Here is a 26,583-nt window from a genome sequence, read left to right as displayed (position 1 = left end):
AGGGTAAAACATGAAGAACGATTGCTGGAATTGGGGATGTCTGGACGCGGTGGCTCGGTGGGTTAGGACGCTGAGCTTGTCGATCAGAAGGTCGGCAGTTTGGCGGGTCGAATCCCGAGTGCCGCGTAGCAGAGTGAGCGCCTGTTACTCGTCCCGGCTTCCGCCAACCTAGCAGTTCGAAAGCACGTAAAAATGCAAGTAGAAGAATAGAGACCACTACGGTGGGAAGGTAACAGCGTTCCGTGCGCCTTTGGCGTCTAGTCATGCCGGCCACATGACCACGGAGACGTCCTCGGACGAGCGCTGGCTCTTCGGCTTTGAAACGGAGATGAGCACCGGCCCCTAGAGTCGGAAACGACTAGCATGCAAGTGCGGGGGAACCTTTACCTTTACCTTTTTTAGTTTAATGAAGAGAAGGGTGAGGGAGGACATGATAGCAGTGTTTCAATACTTGAGGGGCTGCCCCTCAAAGATGGGAGTTCAAGTCCGTGAGTCATAAAAGAGCCGAGGTTGCCTACTCCTAGCCTAGGCCTTCAGCTGAGTTTTATAAAACCTCCACCGCCATGTGCGGGGAAAAAAAAAAGGTTCCATCAATCAATCAATTTCAACTTTTCTCAGGGGAAAAAAAAATCTCGCAAAGTTGGCATTGATGATTGATTGAAATTTTTAATCCCACCCAGTCTGCCGTGACCCCTGCAGCCATGCCCACCCAATGGGCCACGCCCACCCGGCACCCAACGATACCTAAGTGGGTTTTGGGTTGCAGTTTGGGCACTCGGTCTCTAAAAGGTTCGCCATCGCTGCTCTTAAAAGAAGGCAAACGACCGGATGTCTGCAAAGGAGTATAAATCCTTCCGTTTCCCCACCATCCAGTCAGAACCTGAAGAAGCTCCTGGGGCGAGAAGCGAAACATCTTCAAAGAGAAACAAGAAAGACCAGTTGCCTCCTGGAAAAAAGAAAGCACCTTTGGGACAACCAAAAGGGGGGGGGCGGGGGTTTCCTTTGGCAAGATCCTATCACCTTGACTTCTCGATTTTCTTCCCCGAGGTGGTACAATGTGTTCCTCAACTTATGAGCACGGTTGGGTGTAGAATTTCCATGGCGTGTCGCGCCCCGATTTTTTACCACTTTTTTTTTTTGCGCCGGTTCAGCAAAATCCGTGCGCTTGTCAAGTCAACCGTTCGGCCTTTTAAATGTGCGTGGCTTTCCCCCCATCGACGCCCGTCGGAAGCTGGCTTGAGACGGTCCCAAAAGGCCATCGCGGGGTCCCGGGGACGCTGCAATTGTCATTTAACCAATAAACCAGTTGCCAAGCGCCCGAGTTTTAATCGTATGATGGCAGGCACTGGCAACGGTCGGATCAGCTATTTTAAGTCGGGTTTTTCCCCCCCAAGTGTTTTGTTGTTTTTTAATCCCATTTATATCCCGTCCTTCTCCGAAGACTCAGGGTGGCTTACAATCTAAAGCACAAATCAATGTGCTTAGCAATAGCCTTCATTCTATGTATATGCCTGCTTGTTAGTGTTGTCTTAACTTGGGTTGCTAAATGGAGAATTACCTGTGTTAACTGGGCCTCCTGGAATCGCCCCATGGGGATATTCAAAAGGGCACCCCCCGCCCCAATAGAGTCATTCGGCTAATTTTTAAGCTAAGATAAACCCTGCCCCCCCCCCACCCCCAATTACGGAACTGATGCAACAGTCCGTTTTAAGGATTAGCAGAATTTAACATCTTCTCCTTAAGCCAGTAAACTGGTTTAGAAGCCGTGAAGCTGGTTTGTGGCCAAACGGGAGCATTAACTCCAAGACTGCAGGCCCAGGCCTTTAGCCGTGGCAGCAAACCGGTTCTCGCCCATCTTCCGTTGCGCCCTAAAAATATTTATTTTTAATCTGGCTTTGCTTCCATTCATGGCCCTTTTCTCTTTCTTTCTTTCTTTCTTTCTTTCTTTCTTTCTTTCTTTCTTTCTTTCTTTCTTTCTTTCTTTCTTTCTTTCTTTCTTTCTTTCTTTCCTTCTTCTTCTTCTTCTTCTTCTGCATTTTGGAATGTGACAAGATTTGTTGGAACAGAATTTCTCACGGGAAAGCTCGGTACGGATTCTGCAATCCTCTAGCTGCAACCCGCCTGCTTCGTTCCTTTTTCATCCTGGGGGGGGGGGGGAAATGGTTGGTGGGTAAATGCAAACACCTGACTTTCTGGCTGCAAAGGCAGGAAGCAGGTTAAGTATAATCTTTGCCGTTGCAGGTTTAGGCTACAGCGCTGCTGGTCCGTAGAACATGATGGTTAGGCAAACTGCAAGGCTGCTTTTCAAGCTGGATAACTTTTAAGAGGTGTGGACTTCAATTCCTAGGCTATTTATTTTTATTTTTTTATTTTAATTCCATTTATATCCCGCCCTTCTCCGAAGACTCAGGGTGGCTTACAAGCTTAGCAGTAGCCTTCATTCTATGTATATGCCTGCTTATTAGGGCTTTCATACACCCCCCCAAGCGGCATTATTACAAAGTCAGCTTAATTGCCCCCAACAATCTGGGTCCTCATTTTACCTACCTCGGAAGGATGGAAGGCTGAGTCAACCTTGAGCCTGGTGGGACTCGAACCTGCGCTAATTGCAGGCAGCTGGTGTTACTCAAGGAGGCATTAGCCCACTGCTCCACCAAGGATAGGATAGGATATTAAACATGGAATGGAATGGAATGGAATAGAATAGAAAAGAATAGCATAGAATAGAATAGAATAGAATTAGAATGGAATGGAATAAAGGAATGGGATGGAATAGAAAAAATAGAATGGAATGGAATAGAATAGAATAAAGGAATGGGATGGGATGGGATGGGATGGGATAGAAAAGAAAAAATGGAATGGAATAGAATAGGAGAAAGGAATGGGATGGGATGGGATGGAATAGAAAAGAAAAAATGGAATGGAATGGAATAGAATAGGAGAAAGGAATGGGATGGGAATGAAGCACAGAGAGGAATAGAGTAGAATAAATTGAATAATAGAGTAAGAATAAATAATAGACACAGAATAGGACAGGAAGGCCTGGAGGAACATTGTCCATGGGGTCGCGATGGGTCGGACATGACTTTGCAACTAACAACAAGAACAGAACAGAAATAGAAATAGAATTACAGGATAGAATAAGAGACAGAATGGGATGGGATTGGAATGGAGAGTAGAGAGGAATAGACTAGACCAGAATAAATAGAATAGAATAATAATAATAGACTAGAATAATAAAATAGACTAGACTAAAATAATAAAACAGAACAATGGAATGGAATAGGAACAGAGCAGCATAGAATAAAAACTTTGTACTTTAAATGCGCACTAATCAGTACACTTTAAATTTCGTTGTGTTCAGCTCTCAAAAATACCATCATGCGCATACTCACACGCACACTCATATGACACAGAAGCGTCAAAACCGGGGGAAAACACGCGAACCAGAATGTGCTCCATCCCTTAAAACTCAAATCAACGTAGGTAGTCCTCAAAACTTAAAAAGTTGTGCCCAAACTTTGTTGCTAGACGGAAAGAGTTTTGCCCCATTTTACCACCAGGGACGCGGTGTGGCTCAGTGGGTTAGGACGCTGAGCTTGTCGATCAGAAGGTCGGCAGTTTGGTGGGTCGAATCCCGAGTGCCGCGTAGCAGAGTGAGCGCCTGTTACTTGTCCCAGCTTCTGCCAACCTAGCAGTTCGAAAGCATGTAAAAATGCAAGTAGAAAAATAGGGACCACTCCGGTGGGAAGGTAACAGCGCTCCGTGCGCCTTTGGCATCTAGTCATGCCGGCCACATGACCACGGAGACGTCCTCGGACAAACGCTGGCTCTTCGGCTTTGAAACGGAGATGAGCACAGGCCCCTAGAGTTGGAAACGACTAGCACGCATGTGCGGGGGAACCTTTACCTTTACCTACCACCTTCCTTGCCACAGTTAAGGGAAATGATTGCAGTTGTAAGTTAGTGAACAGTCGCGAAGGGAATCTTGACTTCCCCGTGGACTATTGCCCATCAGGTGGTCACAAAACGGGTCCCCAGGACACTGCAACTGTCACACCAGTCCCCAACATTTGACTTTGGGTCAAATGACGATGGGCAAAATGGTGCAACGCTCCCGTGAAAAAAAATGGCTGGGTTTCTGTTGGTTTTTTTCAGTGTTAACTTCGGTCACTCAATGGAACAGTTGTAGAGTGAAGGAGTACCTGTATGCCCCTCCCTCCCAGCTCACCTTAATCGGGATTTGCACTTTGCAAATCAGAGGAACTTTCCGAGTCATGCAATTCCAAGCAGGTACAAGGAAACTGCCACACTGGACAGGGAGTCCCCTCGACTTAAGACCAGTGTTTCCGTTGCAAAGCAAGCCGCACCCACTTTTACCTTTGTTGGCCATGGACGGTAAGCGAATCACTGGACATTAAGAGAGAATCAGGCAGTCGTTAAAACCGAGTCCAGCCTCCCCCCGTTGACTTTGGCCATCACGTGACCCCAGGATGCTGCATCCGTTGTAAAGCAGCCGAAATCTGATCACCTGATCCTGGGGCTGCAACGGTCGTAAGTGCGAGGAGCAATTGTAAATCGCCCTTTTCTCAGCGCCATTGTTGAGTTTCAACCCTCACTAAACAAACGGTTAAGTCAAGGACAAGTCTGTACAGGCCAGTTCAGCCACCTGGAGCAATAGCAGTCACCAACCAGGCACGCCATTCTACAGATAGTCCCCGACTTACGACCAAGCGGGTGAGCCCCAAATTTCTGTGGTGAATTTTTGCCTCGTTTTATGACCTTTCAACTTGCCATTGTTAACCGAATCCCCCATTAATTCTGTCGGAAGGTTGCCCCAAAAGGGATCGACACAATCCTGGGGATGCTGCGACCGTCATAAATATAAGCCAGTTGCCAAGTGTCTGAATCTTGATCACAGGGCGACGGGGTGGGGTGGGGATGCTGCAACCGACGCTAAGCGTGAAACACGGTCGCCAAGTCGCTTTTCTCGGGGCCGTTTATAACTTTGAAACGGTCACGAAGAGACTCGCCGTTGAGCCTGCTTTTCGGCAGCAGCCCAAAAAAAGGCACCGTACCCACGCTCGTTTCTTCCAAAAACATCTTTATTTTTTATTTTATTTTTTTTTCCACCCTTATAACATTCGGCTTCCTTCCTCTGTTCCCCTCCCTCCAACCTGAAATATTTTTTTCCCCTTTTTTTTTTCCTCCCATTTTTTTTTAAAGTCATTCTGGTTCTCAATAACCCAACAAACCCCTCCCGGGATATTTTTTTTTATTTTTATTTTTTTTATTTTTTTCCTCCCCCACCCCTGCCCCTGGTTTCTCTACAGCTTCAGGTTTCGGCGTTATTTCTTCAGGCTAAAAAATAAAGCAACCTGTAAAGATAAAGACACTCAAACAAGGCATATAAAACAAACCCCTTTAGATAGAGAATGGAGGAAGAATTGAGGGGCGCAAGACACCTATGACCTGAAATGGTGGGCATCAGACAGGAAGGAAGGAAGGAAGGAAGGAAGGAAGGAAGGAAGGAAGGAAGGAAGGAAGGAAGGAAGGAAGGGTGTTTTTAAACGAGAATCACCCGAGTTTCTTTTTTTGGGGGGGTTTAGAACAATGCTTTTGAGTTCAGGACAAAATCCAGGGGAAAAAGACCAAAAGGGTGATGGGATGTGGGCAGAAGCAGGGAAGAATCCCAGAATGGGATGTGGCATTTTCGAGGATGTCCTGGGCAAAAAACATAGATCGGGCGAGAGATGTCTGGGTAAAAGGTAACAATGAAGCCGTGAATGTTAGCTTCTTTCTGGCTACGAAGCCGTGAATGCCAGCTTTTTTTTACCCCCGGCTATGAACGCCAGCTTCTTTCAGGCTATGAAACCGTGAATGCCAGCTACTTCCCGGCTATGAATGCCAGCTTCTTTCCGGCTACGAAGCCGTGGATGCCAGCTTTTTTTTTTTTTTCCCCGGCTACGAAACCGTGAATGCCAGCTTCTTCTGGGCTAATCTGTTTAGGTTGGAGGAAGGGCAGGGCAGGGCAAAGCAACGCAAAGGCAGCGGAAACCAAGCAGGGAAATATATGCACAGACACACACACACACACAAAAAAAACACACGCAGTGGAGAGGAAGGGTGCAAGGAGGAAAACGAAAGCGTCACAGAATCTGGAAGGGACATCCTCACACAGCCTTCCCAGCACTGCCCCCTTTGTAAAAACAGAAGAGGAAGAATTCCCCAAAAATCTGCCAAAAAAAACACAAAAAACAGAGAAGGGCGGGAAGAGAAGGGAAACTCCGGACAACACTACCAGGCAAGTTTTGACCAACAACTGGGCCGACCCACAAGCTTGTTTCCTCCCCTCCTGCCCCGTTATAGGTCAACCCTCTTTCTCTGCACAGCGTTTAAGAAACAACCTCCTCCCGCCAACAGTATATATATATATATATATATATGTATGTATATATATAATTTTTTTTTTCCATCATGGTAACAATCTTCATTTTTTTTTCCTTTTTTTTTTTTCCTCCTTCCTAAAACAACCATTTTTTTTGTGTGTGTGTTTTTGTTTTTAGTAAGGGGAATACCATGAGGTCGCTCTGGCCCGGCCCCTGTGAAAAAGAAGAAGGAAACACGTTAATGAAAGAGGTAATTTTTAAAAAAAGAAAAGAAAAGAAAAAAAGCTTTTAAAAACCTACAGACATGGGGGCCGAAATCCTCCAAACGTGAAAAACTACATCTGCATTTCCAAACGGGGTGGGGGGGGTGGGGGGGGTGGCTGGGACCTTTTGTGACCTCCGTCCCTATGGCTTTGGCGTATTTTTTGTCTTTCTTTCTTTTTCTTTCTCTCCTTCCTTCTTTCTTCCTTTCCTTCCTTCCCTTTTTCCTTCCTTTCTTCCCTTTTTCTTTCTTCTTTCTTTCTCTCCTTCCTTCCTCCCTCCACCCACCCACCCCCGCTCTCTTTCTTTCTCTGACCTGGGGGAGAAAAAGATTCCTTGATTTGGAGGCTGAGCAGCCCCCATCTTCCACCTCAGCAACAACACCCCGCAACACCACAAAGAGGTACACAATGGTACACTCCAACGCTGTGCGGTAAAATGTTCCTTTTTTTTTTTTTTTGGCCTTGGCTTCCGAGGTCCTGAAAACTAACTTTACAACTTACTCAGTTTTGCCTTCAAGAACCGGGACGAGTTCAAAACGCGACGTTGCTGAAAAATTTGGATTTCAGGATGTTGGATCGGGGCCAGGAGTGCTCTCGAAGTGGCGGGCGCGGCAAACGGAGCCCAACTTTTCCGTCGCTGTTAAACGGCTTCCGCATGCTATTTTACGGCCTTTTCTCGCCCACCCTCCCCCTGTGGCTGTTAAGCGAATCGCCGCAGTCGTTAAAAATTAGGACCACGGTTAAGGGACGATTTTAACTGGTCAAAAAGGTCGCAAGAGCGGATCGCCTGCTCCCCCCCCAGGGAACAACGCTGCGGCCGTCATAAATACGAGTCGGTTGCCAGGCGTCTGGATTTTGATCATGTGACCACGAGGGGGGGGGGAGGAGGAGGAATGTTACGATGGTCATGTGAAAAACGGCCACAAATCACCCTTTCCGGCGCTGGCGTGACTTTGGTCGCTAAAGGAACTGTTGTTAAATCGAGGACTACCTGAACAATGAAAGATTAAAGCCGATCATTTTGAAAGCTTCGATTTTACGGGGTGTCCCGAAACGGCCTATGTCCAGTAAAATGTAGAAATTCTTGATCGCGGGACTGTCGCCTAATCATTTTCAGACTCTCTTTCTTACCAAAATCGATAGGCAGCCCTTGACTTACGACCAGCCCACCGCTTACGTTGCTAAGCGAGACACTGGAGCGTCCCACTTTACGACCTTTCCTGCCACAGTGGTTAAGTGAGTGAGAGGGTCATAAAGCGAATCTGGCTTAACTAACCCATTTGATTTTGCTTGTCAGGAGGTCGCAAAAGGGGATCACGTGACACCCCCGGGCACGCTGCGACCGTCATAAATACGAGCCGGTTGCTGAGCGTCCGAATTTGGATCACATTGACCGTGAGACATGCCGCGACGGCTGTTAAGTGTGAAAAACGGTGGAGACTCCCTTTTTTTTTTTCCTTTCAGTGATGTTGTAATTCTGAAGGGTCACTAAGTGAAGTGTTATATAAGCCGAGGACCAGCTGTATTCTGGCTTGCGGGATCCCTTGCATTGGTCTGTCTCAGGGGATCAGTAAGAAGAGAGGCCGGAGGTTTTAAGCCTGGGATTGCTAGTCTAATCCAGTAGCTCCGCTGCCTGGCCGTCTGACCTACGGAGGATCGATTGCCCCCTCTCCCCTTTGGGTCAGACCTGTATGCACGCCCTCGGGGCGGACGGCTGCTGAAGCCACTGTAGAATCTGGCCCTGGAACTGCTGTAGCCGGACCCTCGCCCTCGGTACCGGGTCCGGGGGAAGCCTCGGTCTGTGGTGCTGATGCCTGGGCGGTTGGTCCGTTTGGGAATCACCTAAAAGTGAGATTAGATTAGATTAGATTAGAACAGAATGGAAAAGAGTAACAGAATAGAATAATACAGGATAGAACAGAACAGAATAACAGAATAGAACAGAACAGAATAACATAGAACAGAATAGAATAACATAGAACAGAATAGAATAACAGAACAGATTAGAACAGAAAAGAACAGAATAACATAGAACAGAATAGAATAACAGAACAGAACAGATTACAGCAGATAGAATAACATAGAGCAGATTAGAGCAGAATAGAATAACAGAATAGAACAGAACAGAATAACATAGAACAGAATAGAATAACATAGAACAGAATAGAATAACAGAACAGATTAGAACAGAAAAGAACAGAATAACATAGAACAGAATAGAATAACAGAACAGAACAGATTACAGCAGATAGAATAACATAGAGCAGATTAGAGCAGAATAGAATAACAGAACAGATTAGAACAGAATAACACAGAACAGATTAGAACAAAATAGAATAACAACAGATTAGAGCAGAATAGAATAACATAGAACAGATTAGAACAAAATAGAATAACAACAGATTAGAGCAGAATAGAATAACAGAACAGAACAGATTAGAGCAGAACAGAATAACATAGAACAGAACAGATTAGAACAGAATAGAACAACAGAACAGATTATATCAGAATAGAATAATGGAACAGATTAGAGCAGAACAGAATAACAGAACAAACAGATCAGAACAGAATAACATAGAACAGATTAGAACAGAGTAACATAGAACAGATTAGAGCAGAATAATTTATCACTTTAAATGCACATTAACCAGCATACATTATTTTTTTTTGTTGCACACAGCTCTCAAAGGGTAACCACCTCCTATATACATTGCATAAACATGAGTTATAATAATGCATACCCCTCCACACACACACACACATATACATATGGCCCAGAGAAACAACACAGTCTAGTTCGGATGTACACATAACCTTGCAGGTCAGGCTCAGGGGCTAAGGCAAGGCAGGCTTACGCTGGGTAGCAATTCCTCACCTTTCTGCTTGCACCCTAGAGAATGCAGACACCTCCCCGTAACGGGGGGAATTCATCGTTGTAGGGGAGTAGAGTTGTACTGGGGGGCCCTTGGTGCTCTCTGAGCTCCGTGGCTTTCCGGCAGACGTTTCAAGACCCAACTAGGGAACATCATCAGTTCCAAAAAAGGAGTGGGATTACGGGAGGGGAGGGGGGGAGGAGGAGGCGAATCCTTGGTGCTCTCACTAGGTTGGTGATTTTCTTGATGTTTCATTACCAAACCTGTTGCCATCATCAGCGCACTGAACACACCAGTGTCCTTCCTCTTTCTCCTCCTCTCCACAAACCCAACTACGGCCTTCTAGCACTGGTGAGGTTCCCCAGCTGGGTCACAAAATGTCTGCAAGAAAACCGCCAAGCTCAGAGCACGGGGGGAGGGGGGGAATCCCACACTGGAACGGTCCCGAAGGGAAGGGCTCCGAAGCAAAAATCTCACCTTTTCACTGCTTAGAATCAGGGCTAGGCCACCTTGGCTCTTTTATATGACTCGGGGACTTCAACTCCCAGAATTCCTGAGCCAGCCACACTGAGGGGAAAAGGGAGAGGTTTCCATGCTGGCTGAGGAATTCTGGGAGCTGAAGTCCACCAGTCCTCGAGTTCCTCAGCGTGGCTGGCTGAGGAATTCTGGGAGTTGGTCCACCAGTCCTCAAGTTCCTCAGCGTGGCTGGCTGAGGAATTCTGGGAGTTGAAGTCCACCAGTCCTCGAGTTCCTCAGCTTGGCTGGCTGAGGAATTCTGGGAGCTGAAGTCCACCAGTCCTCGAGTTCCTCAGCGTGGCTGGCTGAGGAATTCTGGGAGTTGAAGTCCACCAGTCTTCGAGTTCCTCAGCGTGGCTGGCTGAGGAATTCTGGGAGCTGAAGTCCACCAGTCCTCGAATTTCTCAGCGTGGCTGGCTGAGGAATTCTGGGAGTTGAAGTCCACCAGTCCTCAAGTTCCTCAGCGTGGCTGGCTGAGGAATTCTGGGAGTTGGAAGTCCACCAGTCCTCGAGTTCCTCAGCGTGGCTGGCTGAGGAATTCTGGGAGTTGAAGTCCACCAGTCCTCGAATTCCTCAGCGTGGCTGGCTGAGGAATTCTGGGAGTTGAAGTCCACCAGTCCTCGAGTACCTCAGCGTGGCTGGCTGAGGAATTCTGGGAGTTGAAGTCCACCAGTCCTCGAATTCCTCAGCGTGGCTGGCTGAGGAATCCTGGGAGTTGAAGTCCACCAGTCCTCGAATTCCTCAGCGTGGCTGGCTGAGGAATTCTGGGAGTTGAAGTCCACCAGTCCTCGAGTACCTCAGCGTGGCTGGCTGAGGAATTCTGGGAGTTGAAGTCCACCAGTCCTCGAATTCCTCAGCGTGGCTGGCTGAGGAATTCTGGGAGTTGAAGTCCACCAGTCCTCGAATTCCTCAGCGTGGCTGGCTGAGGAATTCTGGGAGTTGAGGTCCACCAGTCCTCGAGTACCGCAGCGTGGCTGGCTGAGGAATTCTGGGAGTTGAAGTCCACCAGTCCTCGAATTCCTCAGCGTGGCTGGCTGAGGAATTCTGGGAGCTGAAGTCCACCAGTCCTCGAGTACCTCAGCGTGGCTGGCTGAGGAATTCTGGGAGTTGAAGTCCACCAGTCTTCGAGTTCCTCAGCGTGGCTGACTGAGGAATTCTGGGAGCTGAAGTCCACCAGTCCTCGAGTCCCTCAGCATGTCTGGCTGAGGAATTCTGGGAGTTGAAGTCCACCAGTCCTCGAGTTCCTCAGCATGGCTGGCTGAGGAATTCTGGGAGTTGAAGTCCCACCAGTCATAAAAGAGCCAAGGTGGCCTATCCCTGGCTTAGATGGTTCAGTCCAAGGGATGGCCGCAAAAAAGCTATTCAAGAGTCAGGCACAGAGTGGTGTGTGTGTGTGTGTGTGTGTGTGTGTTGTGTGAAAATGGTGTACCCACCTTGATTTGTCTCCCCCTGAAGAGGGACTCGTCTAACGCCAACGAAGTCCGCACCGACTCCTTGTCGGAAAATTCAATGTAGGCGAACCTTGAGAAGATGGTCAGAAGGAGGACGGACGGTTAAGACAGTTCAGGCTCCTCAACTTACAACCACAACCCAGCCTCAAATTTCTGTTGCTAGCCAGGTTTCGCCCTGTTTTTGCCATCCGGGGTTGCTGGAAACGGTCGTTAATTTGTGAAAAACGGTCGCAACGGTTGTAACTGTCGCTAAACAAACTGTTATAAATTGAGGACTTATCTGGGTTTGAATCAACAGAGGTCGCAGGACAACACAGGCTGTCCTTGACTTGCCACCACAATTGAGCCCAGCTTTTTTGTTGCTAGGCGAGACCGTTTGTTAAGTGGCTGTTGCCCCCATTTTGCGACCTTTCTCGCCGCAGTCGGCAAGTGAATCACTGGAGGGGTTACAAGTTCGTCCCTTATTAGGTATAATGCCAGAAAAGCTTGATAAACGAAGTGTTTACTTGAATTTGCACTTGACAACAGTGCAACTACGTCGCAAAAGGGGATCGTGTGACTCCGGGATACGGCAACCGTCGTAAAAACAGTTGCCAAGCCTGCAAATTTTGACCACACGATCACGGGGATGCTGCAAGGATCATAAATAGGAAAAAACAGTCGCACGTCAGTTCTTTCGGCGCCGTTGTAACCTCAAACGGTCACTCAACGAAAGGGTCAAGACCTACCTGTATTCTACCGTACCAACTCTGGAGCTTTTAAGGCCACTTTCAAGCCAAGACTAATCTCCACCTCACACACCCCCTTGGAAAAGCTCACTCACCCCTTCGGATGACCCGTGTATTTGTCGCACAGGATCGTCACGCGGTTGACGGAACCACAACCGTGGAAGTGAGCTTCCAATTCTTCCGCAGTTGCCCCGTAATCTACCTGGAAGGGAAGACGGGTCCGGTTCAGGAGGCAAGGCTTCGTCCTCGCTTGAAGAAAGCCGGGGTGTAAGGAGGGGGAAAAACTCACATTTCCTACGTATATAGATCTGGCATCGGCTTCCATCTTTTCTTCTAAAGACATGATGACTGGGCCAGCTAGAGAGAGAGAGAGAGAGACAGACAGAGAGACGGGGGGGGGGGGAGAGAAGAGGGGGTAAGAGACAGGAGAGAGGAGGGGGGGAGAGAGAGAGAAGAGGGGGGAAAGGAGAGAGGGAAGAGACAGGAGAGAGGGGGAGAGACAGGAGGGGAGAGAGATTAGGGGAGAGGGGGAGAGAGAGAGGAGGGAGACAAGAGAGGGGAGAGACAGGAGAGGGGAGAGACAGGAGAGAGATGGGAGACAGAGGGAGAGACAGGAAAGAAAAGAGAGGGGAGAGGGGAGAGAGAGAGAAGAGAGGGGGGAGAGAGGAGAGAGCGGGGAGACAGGAGAGGGGAGAGAGAGGAGAGGGGGAGAGAGAGATGGGAGACATAGAGGGAGAGACAGGAGAGAAAAGAGGGGAGAGGGGAGAGAGAGAGGAGAGGGGGAGAGAGAGAGCGGGGAGACAGGAGAGGGGAGAGGAGAGATGGGAGACACAGAGGGAGAGACAGGAGAGAAAAGAGAGGGGAGAGGGGAGAGAGAGAGGAGAGGGGGAGAGAGAGAGAGCGGGGAGACAGGAGAGGGGAGAGAGAGGAGAGATGGGAGACACAGAGGGAGAGACAGGAGAGAAAAGAGGGGAGAGGGGAGAGAGAGAGGAGAGGGGGAGAGAGCGGGGAGACAGGAGAGGGGAGAGAGAGGAGAGATGGGAGACACAGAGGGAGAGACAGGAGAGAAAAGAGAGGGGAGAGGGGAGAGAGAGAGGAGAGGGGGAGAGAGAGCGGGGAGACAGGAGAGGGGAGAGAGAGGAGAGATGGGAGACACAGAGGGAGACACAGGAGAGAAAAGAGGGGAGAGGGGAGAGAGAGAGGAGAGGGGGAGAGAGAGAGCGGGGAGACAGGAGAGGGGAGAGAGAGGAGAGATGGGAGACACAGAGGGAGAGACAGGAGAGAAAACAGAGGGGAGAGAGAGAGAAAAGAGGGGAGAGAGAGAGAGAAGAGAGAGGGGGAGAGAGGAGAGCGGGGAGACAGGAGAGAGGGGAGAGACAGGAGAGAGCAGAGGGGAGAGAGACAAGCGAGGGGAGAGGGAGAGAGAGAGGAGAAAAAGAGGAGGGGGGGGTAGAGGAGAGACAGAATTAACCAACCAATTAACCAACAGAATTATTAAATAATGTGGAAAGGAAAGTGTCTGCGGAAATTCTCCGTCATCCAGGTCGTGGTTGTCTCAAAGGTGCTTGTTCAAAAAGGCAGCTGGACTGTTTCTTTGTTTTTTCCAGGAAGAAACTGCCCCAAAAGCCAACCCGGTGCTGGGCTGCATTAATAGAATAGATAGAATCAAGATCACGTGAAGTGCTAGTACCACTTCATAATGCCTTGGTAAAGCCACGTTTTAATATTGCATCCAGTTTTGGTTGTCACGATGTGAAAAAAGATGCTGAGACTCTAGAAAGAGTGCAGAGAAGAGCAACAAAGAGGATCAGGGGACTGGAGGCTAAAACATACAAGGAACAGCTGCTGGAATTGGGGGTGTCTAGTTTAACGAAGAGAAGGACGAGGGGGGGGGGACATGATAGCAGTTATTCCAGTATCTCAGGGTCTGCCCCAAAGAAGAGGGAGTCAAGCTATTCTCCAAAGCACCTGAAAGCAGGACAAGAAGCAACGGATGGAAACTAATCAAGGAGAGAAGCAACCTAGAATTAAGGAGAAATCTCCTGACGGTTAGGTCGACGGATCAGTGGAACGACTTGCCACCAGAAGTTATGGGTGCTCCCACACTGGAGGTGTTTTAAGAAGAGATTAGACAACCGTTTGTCTGAAATAGTTTAATTAATACACGGACTAAGGATGACATGATAGCAGTGTTCCAATATTTGAGGGGCTGCCCCAAAGAAGAAGGGGTCACCTTATTCTCCAAAGCCCCCGAAGGCAGGCCAAGAAGCAACGGATGGAAACTAAGCAAGGAGAGAAGCAACCTGGAACTAAGGAGAAACTTCCTGACAGTGAGAACAATTAACCGGTGGAACTTCAGAAGCTGTGAGTGCTCCAACACTGGAGATTTTAAGAAGAGATTGGAGAACAATTGGTCTGAAATGGTATAGGGTCTCCTGCTTCAGGAGGGGGTTGGACTAGAAGACCTCCAAGGCCCCTTCCAGCTCTGTCAATCTGTTCTTGTGTTAAGATGATGGCTTTTCGCTTCTCATCCAAGAAGTTTCATTAAAGAAAAAGCAGTCAAGTTGCCTTTTTTTGAAAAAGAAGCTTCGAGTCAACTGTGGAAGGGAGACATTTTCTTGCCTGCTGTCGCTACTCAGGAACAGCATGCTTTTTCCTCTGTTTCAAGGCCCAAACGTCCTAGTCGCTTTTAGCTAACGCAAAGGAGAATTTGAGACTCCCTTTTCAGCGCACTGTGCGTTCCTACTTTCCTGGAATTAGCCCCACACACGATAATCACAAGGCAATCGGTCTTTTGGGGTTCCCAGCAGGCAAAATGTCGTTTCGCACCACCCTGCCGGGCCGTTTTCCCATTTCAAGAGAGCAAAGATATGATTCAGCCAACTCAGCAAGGGACAAATCTAGCTTCTTGAGAAATTTGGACGTGCGTGCGTGTGTGTGTGCATGTGTGCGCACACACAAGTACAGACCCACTCATAGATGGATACGGAATGTACCAGAACTGAGGCCCCGCACTTTATTTGAGTATATACTTAATATTAAGTATTTGAATGGTTGCCATTTCCTATTAAACGCTTCCTTAACAAGTTGTCCAATTTATGACCTTTGAACATTGAACAAAGCACAGAATAACCTTTTCTCCGAGGACAAAAAAAATAAAATTAAATTAAAGCATATTGCGACTGTCCGATGGGACCCGGGTTTTCGTATACCTTGGGCACAAAGAACACGTATGCTTTATTTACTAGTATCCCGCTTTTAATATTTTTTGCAAATAACTCAAGCGGTAAACATGTCCAACACAGCTTTCTCCTATTTCTCCCATAACCGGAATCCTGTGAAGTGGGTTGGGCCCAGGTGGTTTTCGTGCCTGAGGCGGGACTAGAACTCACCGTCCCCCGGTGATTGGCCCGAAGTCACCCAGCTTTTATGCCTGAGGCAAACTAAAACTCACCGTCTCCTGGGGACTGGCCCAAAGGCACCCAGCCGGCTTTCACACAGAGACAGGACTATAACTCCCAATCTCTTGGTGATTGGCCCAAAGGCACCCAGCTGGCTTTCACAGAGACAGGACTATAGCTCCCAATCTCATGGTGATTGGCCGAAAGGCACCCAGCTGGCTTTCACACTCAGACATGACTATAACTCCCAATCTCCTGGTGATTAGCTCAAAGGCACCAAGCCGGCTTTACACCGAGACAGGACTATAACTCCCAATCTCCTGGTAATTGGCCCAAAGGCACCCAGCCAGCTTTCACACTGAGACTGGACTATAACTCCCAATCTCCTGGTGATTGGCCCAAAGGCACCCAGCCAGCTTTCACACTCAGACATGACTATAACTCCCAATCTCCTGGTGATTGGCCCAAAGGCAACCAGCCGGCTTTCACGCCTAAGGTGGGACTCCCAGTCTCCCGCTTTCTAATCTGGTGCCTTAACCACCAGACCAAAGCGGTTGTCGTATATACTCATGGATACCAATACAAACTCATGCCCCTGTATGAAATTTTATCTGTGTGTGTGTGCGTGCGCGCAACCTTTAATAATCAAACTGGTCCCCTGACTGAGCAGCTGAATTTCAGAAAGCAGGAGTTTTCCTGGAGGGGATTACCGTTGCCGGGCGGGGGGCTCATGTTCATCTGTTTCTCGACTTCATTTTGCAGCTCCTTCAACTTCTCGGCCTCTTCCTCCATCTCGCGTACCCTGGCTTTAATGGCTTCCAGCTCCTGGGGAGGGAAGGACGAGCGGAAATGAGCAGGAAGAGGGGGGGGAAAAAAGGCTGCTTCCGACAGAAGTATCGGTAAGTCCTTGACTGACGATCAGAACGGAGCCCAAAATTTCTGCCGCTAAGCGAGACATTTGGTTAAGCTGGGTTTTGTCCCGTTCTACGGCTTTCCTTGCCACATTTCTTAAGTGAATCAGTGCAGCTGTTAAGTTAGTAGAGGGGTCTTCAAACTTGGCCCTTTGTTGAAGTCCACACGTCATCAAAGGGCCAAGTTGGAAACCCCCCCCCATCAGAAAGTCGTAAAAAAGGATCATGTGACCCCGGGAGACACTGCAATTATCACAAACGTGAGTCAGACCATTGGATTTGTTAAATGGAACATTTAAAGATTAAACGTATGTTTGAATATGGTTTAAAAGAAGAGAAAAATTCCAGAGATAAATGTACATTAGCCTAAGAAAGGCATGTATTTTAAGTAGTATATTATCTTATTTCTTTCTTTCTTTCTTTTTTCTTTCTCTTTTTTTCTCTAAGACATGAGAAATGTAAGCATTGGGATGGCCTGTATGAGGAAAAAGACTTAAAATACTTAACTGTAATTAACTTTTGAGAAAATCTCAACTGGTAAGAATATTTTGAACGTGGCGGGGAAAACAAACTTAAACAAGAATTTGGTAAACAGGATCTATGACGAGGGATGATCAGTTAGAAAAGAAGCTTGATGTGGTCATTATTTGCAGAAATATTAGGAAAATGTCTATGTTTAACTGTTATTTAGCAAAATAATGAACTGTATTAATTCAGGGTTGGCAAAAGAGAATATTATTGGAAGAGAAAATCAAGCAAAGCTACTATATGGACTATAGAATTATAGAAACTAATCGTTGTTTTTTAAATATAAACCCAGACAACACGCTGTTTACTAAATATTAAGGTGATGTTAAAAAAATCAATAATTTAAAAAAACACAAAACAAAATTTGGGTGCTTGGCAACCAGCACGTATTTATAATCGCTGGACTGTCATATGATCACTATTTGTGACTTTATGGCAGGGGTCTTCAAACTTGGCCCTTCAAACTTGACTTGTAGACTTCACCTCCCAGAATTCCTCAGCCAGGCACGCTGGCTGAGGAATTCTGGAAGTTGAAGTCCACAAGCAGGGGTCTTCAAACTTGGCCCTTTGATGACTTGTGGACCAAGTTCGGAGACCCCTGGTTTAAAGATACAACAGCGCTGGAAAAAGTGACTTAGGACCGTTTTTCACACTTATGACGGTTGCATCAAACCTCATGGTCCCGGGATCAAAATTCAGATGCTTGGTAACTGACTCATATTTATGATGGTTCCAGCGCGACCTTCCGACAAACAAAAGTCAACAGGGGAAAACAGATTCAAGCATTTTACAACCCTTTTACTAACTCAACAACAGCAGTGACTTCATCACTGTGGCAAGAAAGGTCGCAAAGTGAGGCAAAATTCACGGAACAAATATCTCCCTTAGCAACAGAATTGTGAGGCTTCCTTCTGGATTTTCCCTCTCGGATCCCATTTTTTTTTTTTTGCTCGTTTTCCAATCCACCCCACTTCAAGTTGTCCTAGCAACCCACATCTCGCGAGCAACAATCCCAAGGAGCAATGCAGGTAAGTCCTCGACTTACGTCCGTTTGCACCATTCAAAGGGACAACAGCGCTGGAAAAAAATGGGACTGATGGCCATTTTTCACACTGGACAACCCTTGCGGCAGCGTCCCCCATGGTCATGTGACCCAAATCCAGACGCTTGGCAATCTGACTCATATTTATGACCGTCGCAGCGTCCTGGGAGGGGGGGGCAGGCACGTGAGCCCCTTTGGCAACGCTCTGACAAGCAAAGTCGACGGGGGAAGCCAGATTCGTTTAGCGACGTTGTTACTAACTTAAATAAGTGCAGTGGTTCACTTCCCAAGCGTGGCGAGGAAGGTTGTAAGATGGGAATAGAGCAGGAAGGGACCCTGGAGGTCTTCTAGTCCAACCCCCTGCTCAAGCAGGAGAAGCTACACAATATTAAGACAAGTGGGTGTCCAGTCCCTTCTTAAAAACCTCCAGGAACCAGGTGGCTTTTGGGGGCAAAACATGCTTAGCCAATGGGCCACTTAGCCAGAGAGATTTTTAACGTTAATTGTAGTCATTAAGCTGAAGACTGCTCATATTCCTCTTCCAAACCTAGCCACATTATTTTTATTTATACACACACACACACACACACATCTTGCCCTCCGGGTGAGATTCAAGGTGCTGGTGATGACCTATAAAGCCCTAAATGGCGAGGGTCCGGGATATTTGAGGGAACACCTGCTGCCAGCATCAAGCTCCCTTCGTCCAGTGCGCTCCCACAGGGAGGGTCTTCTCAGGGTGCCACCGGTAAAAGATTGCCGGCGGGTAACACCCAGGGGGAGGGCCTTCTCGGTGGGTGCGCCTGCCCTCTGGAACCAGCTGCCCGTGGAGCTCAGGACTGCCACCGACCTGCGTTCATTCCGCCGGGACCTGAAGACTTGGCTCTTTGAGCTCTCCGGCCCAGGCTGAGAATTTTTAACTGGGGTTTTTATTTTCAGGGATAATTTAATCTTTTTAATTGTTTTTAACTTTTGTATTGGTTTGATTTTACACGGCCTGTAAACCGCCCTGAGTCCTTCGGGAAAGGGCGGTATATAAATCTAATGAATTAAATTATATACATATACATACATACATATACATATACATACATATACATACATAAAAGGTAAAGGTAAAGGTTCCCGCGTTTCCGACTCTAGGGGCCGGTGCTCATCTCCGTTTCATAGCCGAAGAGCCAGCGTTTGTCCGAGGACGTCTCCATGGTCATGTGGCCGGCATGACTAGACGCCAAAGGCGCACGGAACACTGTTACCTTCCCACCGGAGTGGTCCCTATTTTTCTACTTGCATTTTTACGTGCTTTCGAACTGCTAGGTGGGCAGAAGCTGGGACGAGTAACAGGCGCTCACTCTGTTACGCGGCACTCGGGATTCGACCCGCCAAACTGCCGACCTTCTGATCGACAAGCTCAGCGTCCTAACCCACTGAGCCACCGCGTCCCTTTATACATACATACATACATATATATATATATATATATATATATATATATATATATATATATATATATATATATATATATATATATATATATATATATATATATATATATATGTACACACACACACATATATATATTCATATATACATATATACATATATATGTAAATTTTTTTGGCTTGCTAACAAAGAATAAAGGGACATATACATGTATATATATACGTGTATGTATGTATGTATATATGTATGTGGGATGCGGTGGCTCAGTGGGTTAGGATGCTGAGCTTGTCGATCAGAAGGTCGGCAGTTTGGCGGGTCAAATCCCCAGTGCCACGTAGCAGAGTGAGCGCCTGTTACTCATCCCAGCTTCTGCCAACCTAGCAGTTCGAAAGCACGTAAAAATGCAAGTAGAAAAATAGGGACCACTCCGGTGGGAAGATAACAGCGTTCAGTGCGCCTTTGGAGTCTAGTCACGCCGGCCACGTGACCACGGAGAACGTCCTCGGACAAGTGCTGGCTCTTTGGCCTTGAAACGGAGATGAGCACCGGCCCCTAGAGTCGGAAACGACTAGCACGCATGTGCGGGGGAACCTTTACATATACATATACATATACCTATATCTATACACACACACACACAAATCATTCCCTACAAATGACAGGCTCCGTGTGGACCGCCTCCCAAAAGCCATTGTTCCAGAAGCCCCTCAGCCGGCCTTTAATGAAGCCGGGAAAGGGGGTCTTTCCCCCAGATTGGCCCAAGTAGCGGGAGGCTCCCATCCCATCCTCTCCGCTAAAGCTCTTTGTTCCCAGGCCGGCTTTCCAGAGCGAAGCAATGGAGTCTCTTCCTGCCCTGCAGCTCTACCATCCCAAAAAGGCCCACTGGCATCAAAGCGTCCGCTTAGGGGCATTTTCCAAGCAGCCACGTGTCTCTCAAGATGTTCCCTCCCCCTTTCCTGGATCTGCCTTTGCCTTCCCTGCGGAAAAGAAGACCCCAACCCTTTTCAATCCTCGCCCCCCCCCACCCTTGCAGGGATCTCTCATTAAGCCCCATTGATCAGTCCCATCTTTCCTCCCCAGCAAACAGCTGCCCTTCCTCATCCCTCTTTTCTTTTTCAAAATGCGCAAAAAAGTAAAAGTAAAAAGGGGGCTCGCTTTTCCTCCCCAATGAGCTTTCTCTCCCCCCCCCCCCGCGCGTAAAGCAACCCGGCCCTTATTTCAAAACATAAAAAGATCATTTTTTAAAAAAAAGAGCGCATCCACCTCTTATTGTTCTGCACCCAAGCAGGAGGGGGGGGAAGGGAGGAGGAGGGTTTTTTAAATTCTACCCTTCCTTCCCTCCCTAATTTTTCCTTTAAAAAATTCTCCCTTTCATTTTTTTAAAAATTCTTTCTTCCCTCCCTTTCTCTTATTTACAACCTTCCTTCCCCTTTTAACTTTTCCTTTTTTAAAAATTCTTTTCCTCCCTCTTATCCCCATCTCCTTCCTTCCCCCCCCTCCCTCTTTAATTTCCCCCCCCCTTTTAAACCATTCTCTTCCTCCCTTCCTCTTATTCCCATCTGCTTCCTTCCTTCCTTCCACCCCGCCTCTTTCATTTTCCTTTTTTAAAAGATTCTCTCCTTCCTTCTCTCAATTTTTCTTTACAATTCTTACCTCTCTCCCTTCCTCTTATTCCCATCTCCTTCCTTCCCCCTTCCCACCCTAATTTTTCCTTTTAATAAAAAAATCCTTCCTTCCTGATTTTTCCTTTTTAAATGCTTTGCTTCCTCCCTACCTCATATTCCCATCTCCTTCCTTCCTTAATTTTCCTTTTTTAAATCCTTCCCTTCCTTCAATTTTCCTTTTTTAAATCCTTCCCTTCCTCTTATTCCCATTTCCTTCCTTTTTTAATTTTTGTTTTTTAAATCCTTCCCTTCCTCCCATTCCCATCTCCTTCCTTTAATTTTCCTTTTTGAATCCTTCCCTTCCTCCCATTCCCATCTCCTTCCTTCCTTAATTTTCCTTTTTTAAATCCTTCCCTTCCTTCAATTTTCCTTTTTTAAATCCTTCCCTTCCTCCCATTCCCGTCTCCTTCCTTTAATTTTCCTTTTAAATCCTTCCCTTCCTCTTATTCCCATCTCCTTCCTTCCTTAATTTTCCTTTTTTAAATCCTTCCCTTCCTTCAATTTTCCTTTTTTAAATCCTTCCCTTCCTCCCATTCCCGTCTCCTTCCTTTAATTTTCCTTTTAAATCCTTCCCTTCCTCTTATTCCCATCTCCTTCCTTCCTTTTTTAAGTTTCCTTTTTTAAATCCTTCCCTTCCTCCCATTCCCGTCTCCTTCCTTTAATTTTCCTTTAAAATCCTTCCCTTCCTCTTATTCCCATTTCCTTCCTTCCTTTTTTAAGTTTCCTTTTTTAAATCCTTCCCTTCCTCCCATTCCCATCTCCTTCCTTTAATTTTCCTTTTTAAAATCCTTCCCTTCCTTATTCATTTCCTTCCTTCCTTCCTTTTTTAATTTTCCTTTTTTTAAAATCCTTCCCTTCCTCCCATTCCCATCTCCTTCCTTTTTCCTTTTCCTCTTTTTAAAATCCTTCCCTTCCTCTTATTCCCATTTCCTTCCTTCCTTTTTTAATTTTCCTTTTTTTAAAACCCTTCCCTTCCTCCCATCTCCTTCCTTCCTAATTTATCCTCTTTTTTAAATCCTTCCCTTCCTCCCATTCCCATCTCCTTCCTTTTTTCCTTTTCCTTTTTTTTTCAAATCCTTCCCTTCCTCCCATCTCCCTCCTTCCTTCCTTTTTTTTTAATTTTCCTCTTTTTTTAAAAAAAAAAAAATCCTTCCCTTCCTCTTATTCGGGGTGGTGAGTCCTCAGGGAAAGGGCGGTATATAAATGTAATAAAATAAAATAAATAAATAAATTATTCCCATTTCCTCCCACCCTCCCTGGGTTAATTTTTCCTCTTTTTTTATTTATTTATTTTTTTAAAAGATCCTCCCCTCCCTCCCTCCCTTCCTTTCTCCTTCCCTTCTCCCTCCATCCCTCCATCCCAGCCCGGGAGAAAGCCGCCCACCCACCCACCCCAAACTCCCCAGCCCGGCGCGCGGGATGCTCACCGGGTCCTCGATGGCGGAGTCTCCGGGGTCTCCCTCGCCCAGGCCGGCCTCCTCCTCCAGCTCCTCGGGGTGAGAGGGGTGGTGGTGGGGGGCGCCCACGCCGGCCGGGCCGACCCGGGAGGGCAGCGAGGAGGAGGCGGCGGCGGCGGAGGAGGAGAGGGCGCCCCTCGGGCCGACGCCGCCCGCCTCCTCGATCAGCATCTCCTCCTCCTCCTCCTCCTCGCGGAGCCGCCCGCCCTGCTCCCCCCCGGGGCCGCTTCCCCCCAGCCCGTTCCCGTACTGCGACGAGGAGGGCAGGCCCCCGCCCGGGCCGCCGCCCGGCTCCCCGTCGCCCCCCAAGGCCGCCATGGCGCCTCGCCCGCCGCCGCCGCCGACGCTCGTGCCCTTCACGGACGCCATAGAGCCCGGCCGCGCCGCCGCTCGCCGCCACTGGCCGCCGCCCGCCGCCCTCGGATTGGCTACCCGCTCGGCGCCCGCTCCTATTGGCTCGCTCCGACGCCGTCCATTGGCCCGGAGGCCGCCTTCGCTCTCGCGCCCTCAGCCCGGGCTCTTCGTTTGGCCGGGCGCGGCTGTCCATCAAACCGGCTTTACCCTCTCGGCGATTGGGAAGGGCGGCGCTCGGGCCCGCCTCCAAAATGGCCTTGAGAAAAAGGTAAGGGGGAAGGCCAAAAAAAGGGTTGAACTTCGTCCCCCGCCCACACACACGCCCCGCCCACGCCCCCCGCCCGGAAGCGTGCTGCTGGCTGATTGGTAAAAGCGGCGACCCGGCGCAGTGCTGAGTGGAGGAGGCCGGTGTCAGTCTCCTTAGGCTCGTTTGGGCGCGTAGAAGGAGGGGAAAGAAAGGAGGGGAGGGTTTAAGGGAGGAAGGTTGGATTTTGCCCGCCTTTTCCTCGCTAATCTTAATCTTCGATGCCTGATTGGTGGTTTGGCTTTCTTTTTTTTTTCTTTTTTTTTTAAAAAAGATGACTCCACCGTTTATTGGCTGAAAAGGTATGTGTCAATCATGTTCCGCTGATGCTTTCATTGGGCCTCCCAAGCCTCCCTTGAGCCAATCAGTCAAAAAGCACATTGCCTAAGTGGATGACGTCACGTAAATCCTGCAGACGGTTTAGTAGTCCATTGGGCAGAATGGCATTCCTCTTTTCCTATTCTAATTGGTCAATCTTTTTTTTTGTCCCGCCCTTCGGCGGGAAGCCGACGTTTCTGATTGGCTCCTAAAGGAAAGAACGTTTAACGGCTCTTTTGCCCCCGCCCGCCCCGCCCCACGCGTACCTCAAAGGGCTACAGTCTTAATAACCCCTTCAGCACAACTTCCGGTTCTTTTTGGGGGGGGGGGGAAACAAAGATTGCAGGCCTTAATACAGGCCTTTCAAACACTGGCATTTCAATTCTGGCGTCTTCCTTGAATTTGCGAGAAAAAAAAACATTTTTACCTTTGCAAAGGTGGTAAAAATGGTGTTAAAGATAGTAAAATAAGAGTAACCAAGTAATTCAGGCAAACCAAAAAAAAAATAAACATTTATTAAGGGGGTGCCAAGTCCTTTCATAGGATATAACAAATTAAAAAAAATGCTGATTCCATGTCAGAATTATTAAATAATAAAACAAAACAAATTAAAAAACAAAAGGAACAGTAAAAAAAACCATGGGTTTAAATAACCTTCCACAAGTGGCAAAATTATGGGTTAGGCCAACCTCTTTCCCGGTCAAGTTTATATACAAATAGTCCTCTATTTATAACCATTTGTTTAGTGACCGTTTAAAGCTAAAATGGCCTGGAAAAAAGGGATTTAAGGACTTTTTCACACTTATGATGCAGCCTCCCCACAGTCAAAATTAATAATAATAATAATATGATGATGATGATGATGATGTTGGAAGGGACCTTGGAGATCATCTAGTCCAACCTCCTGCTCAGGCAGGAACCCTATACCATTCCAGACAAATGGCTGTCCAGTCTGTTCTTTAAAACTTCCAGTGTTGGAGCATTCATAGCTTCTGGAGGCAGATTCTTCCACTGATTAATTGTTCTAACTGTGAGGAAATTTCTCCTTAATTCTAGGTTGCTTCTCTCTTTGCTAAGTTTCCATCCGTTGCTTCTTGTCCTGCCTTCAGGCACTTTTGAGAATAGCTTGACTCCCTCTTCTTTGGGGCAGCCCCTGAGATACTGGAATAACTGCTATCATGTCCCCCCCCTCGTCCTTCTCTTCATTAAACTAGACATACCCAATTCCAGCAGCTGTTCCTTGTATGTTTTAGCCTCCAGTCCCCCAATCATCTTTGTTGCTCTTCTCTGCGCTCTTTCTAGAGTCTCGACATCTTTTTACATCGTGGTGACCAAAACTGGATGCTTGGCAACTGACTCATATTTATGACGGTCACAGCATCCCGGGGTCATGTGATCCCCTTTGGCGAACTTCTGAGAAGCAAACTCAATGGGGAAACCAGATTCACTTAACAGCAGCGTTACTAATGTAGGAAAAAGAGAAGCCCAGATTAAAATAGTCTTTATTCTTAATATTAAAAGGAGGCACAATATTTCCCCTAAAGGAGGAATGGAGAAAAAAATCTTAACAAAGGCAGAAAGCAGCCCCAGTTTTCCTGCTACAGGATGACGTCTCAAGCAAAAACATGAAGAGGCCAGTCTTTAGGTTAGGAGACTGTAATCCATTCAAACGTTGGAATTAAGATTGCCAGGAGAAATATCAACAACCTAAGATATGCAGATGATACGACTCTAATGGCAGAAAGTGAAGAGGAACTAAAGAGCCTCTCGTTGCAGGTGAAGAAGGAGAGTGCAAAACTTGGGTTGAAACTTAACATTAAGAAAACCAAGATCGTGGCATCTGGCCCTCTCAATTCCTGGCAAATAGATGGGGAAGAAATGGAGGTAGTGACAGATTTTATTTTCCTGGGCTCCAAGATCACTGCAGATGGGGACTGCAGCCAAGAAATTAAAAGATGCTTGGTCCTGGGGAGGAAAGCCACGGCAAATCTAGACAGCACACTAAAAAGCAGAGACATCACCCTGTCAACAAAAGTGCGTATAGTCAAGGCTATGGTCTTCCCAGTTGCAATGTATGGCAGTGAAAGTTGGACCATAAGAAAGGCTGAGCGCCAAAGAATCGAGGCCTTTGAACTCTGGTGCTGGAGAAGACTCCTGCGAGTCCCTTGGACTGCAAGGCGATCAAACCGGTCAGTCCTAGAGGAAATCAACCCTGACTGCTCTTTAGAAGGCCAGATCCTGAAGCTGAAACTCAAATACTTTGGCCACCTGATGAGAGGGAAGGACTCACTGGAGAAGAGCCTAATGCTGGGAAAGATTGAGGGCAAGAGAAGAAGGGGACAACAGAGAATGAGGTGGCTGGATGGAGTCACTGAAGCGGTAGGCGTGAGCTTAAATGGACTCCAGAAGATGGTAGAGGACAGGAAGGCCTGGAGGAACATTGTCCATGGGGTCGTGATGGGTCAGACACGACTTCGCAACCAACAACAACAACAATCCATTCAGAAAGACCAGGTCAGTTTATTCATCAAATAAAGAGCAAACTACTACAGAAAAAGATGTTGAGACCTTGGGAAAAGTTCAGAGAAGAGCAACTAAAATGATCAAAGGCCTGGAGACTAAAACATATGAAGAAGGGATGCAGGACTTGGGTTTGGCTGGTCTAAAGAAAAGAAGAAATAGGAGTGACATGATAGCAGCGTTCTGGCATTTGAGGGGCTGCCACAAAGAAGAAGGGGTCAAATTATTCTCCAAAGCACCAGAGGGAAGAAGGATGAGAAAAAATGGTTGGAAACTGACCAAAGAGAGAAGCAACCTGGAATTATGGAAAAACTTCCTGACAGTGAGGACAATTAACCAGTGGAACAGCTTGCCCCCGGAAATCGTGGGCGCTCCATCACTGGAGATTTTGAAGAAGAGGCTAAACAGTCCCTTGTCTGAGACG

The 26,583-nt window shown here is 47.4% G+C and overlaps 1 protein-coding gene across 1 annotated transcript; it reads right to left on the bottom strand.

Moving 5' to 3' along the window:
* Positions 1-6,407: 6,407 nt before the first annotated feature.
* Positions 6,408-23,074, bottom strand: LOC308676696 (polyadenylate-binding protein 2-like). The gene is made up of 7 exons (XM_081342690.1): positions 22,634-23,074; positions 16,332-16,446; positions 12,510-12,577; positions 12,316-12,422; positions 11,475-11,562; positions 8,340-8,494; positions 6,408-6,602 (listed from the first exon to the last, which is right to left on the bottom strand). Exons 1-7 carry the CDS (start codon positions 23,030-23,032, stop codon positions 6,563-6,565), a joined length of 972 nt encoding a protein of 323 aa, XP_081198816.1. The 5' UTR covers positions 23,033-23,074; the 3' UTR covers positions 6,408-6,562.
* Positions 23,075-26,583: the final 3,509 nt, after the last annotated feature.

This window comes from Vipera berus, assembly GCF_964194415.1.
Source record: "Vipera berus genome assembly, chromosome: W".
Taxonomy (NCBI): Eukaryota; Metazoa; Chordata; class Lepidosauria; order Squamata; family Viperidae; genus Vipera; species Vipera berus.
Note: the sequence above shows the minus strand (reverse complement) of the source record. Positions and strands in the feature narration are given on the sequence as shown.

Excerpts from the sequence above, each read along its gene's own strand:
- LOC308676696 (XM_081342690.1), bottom strand. The coding sequence starts at position 23,032 with ATGGCGTCCGTGAAGGGCACGAGCGTCGGCGGCGGCGGCGGGCGAGGC. Across the intron at positions 12,578-16,331 it reads GAGCCCCCCGCCCGGCAACG|CTGGCCCAGTCATCATGTCT; the intron begins GTAATCCCCTCC and ends CTCTCTCTCTAG. Across the intron at positions 11,563-12,315 it reads TACACGGGTCATCCGAAGGG|GTTCGCCTACATTGAATTTT; the intron begins GTGAGTGAGCTT and ends CATCTTCTCAAG.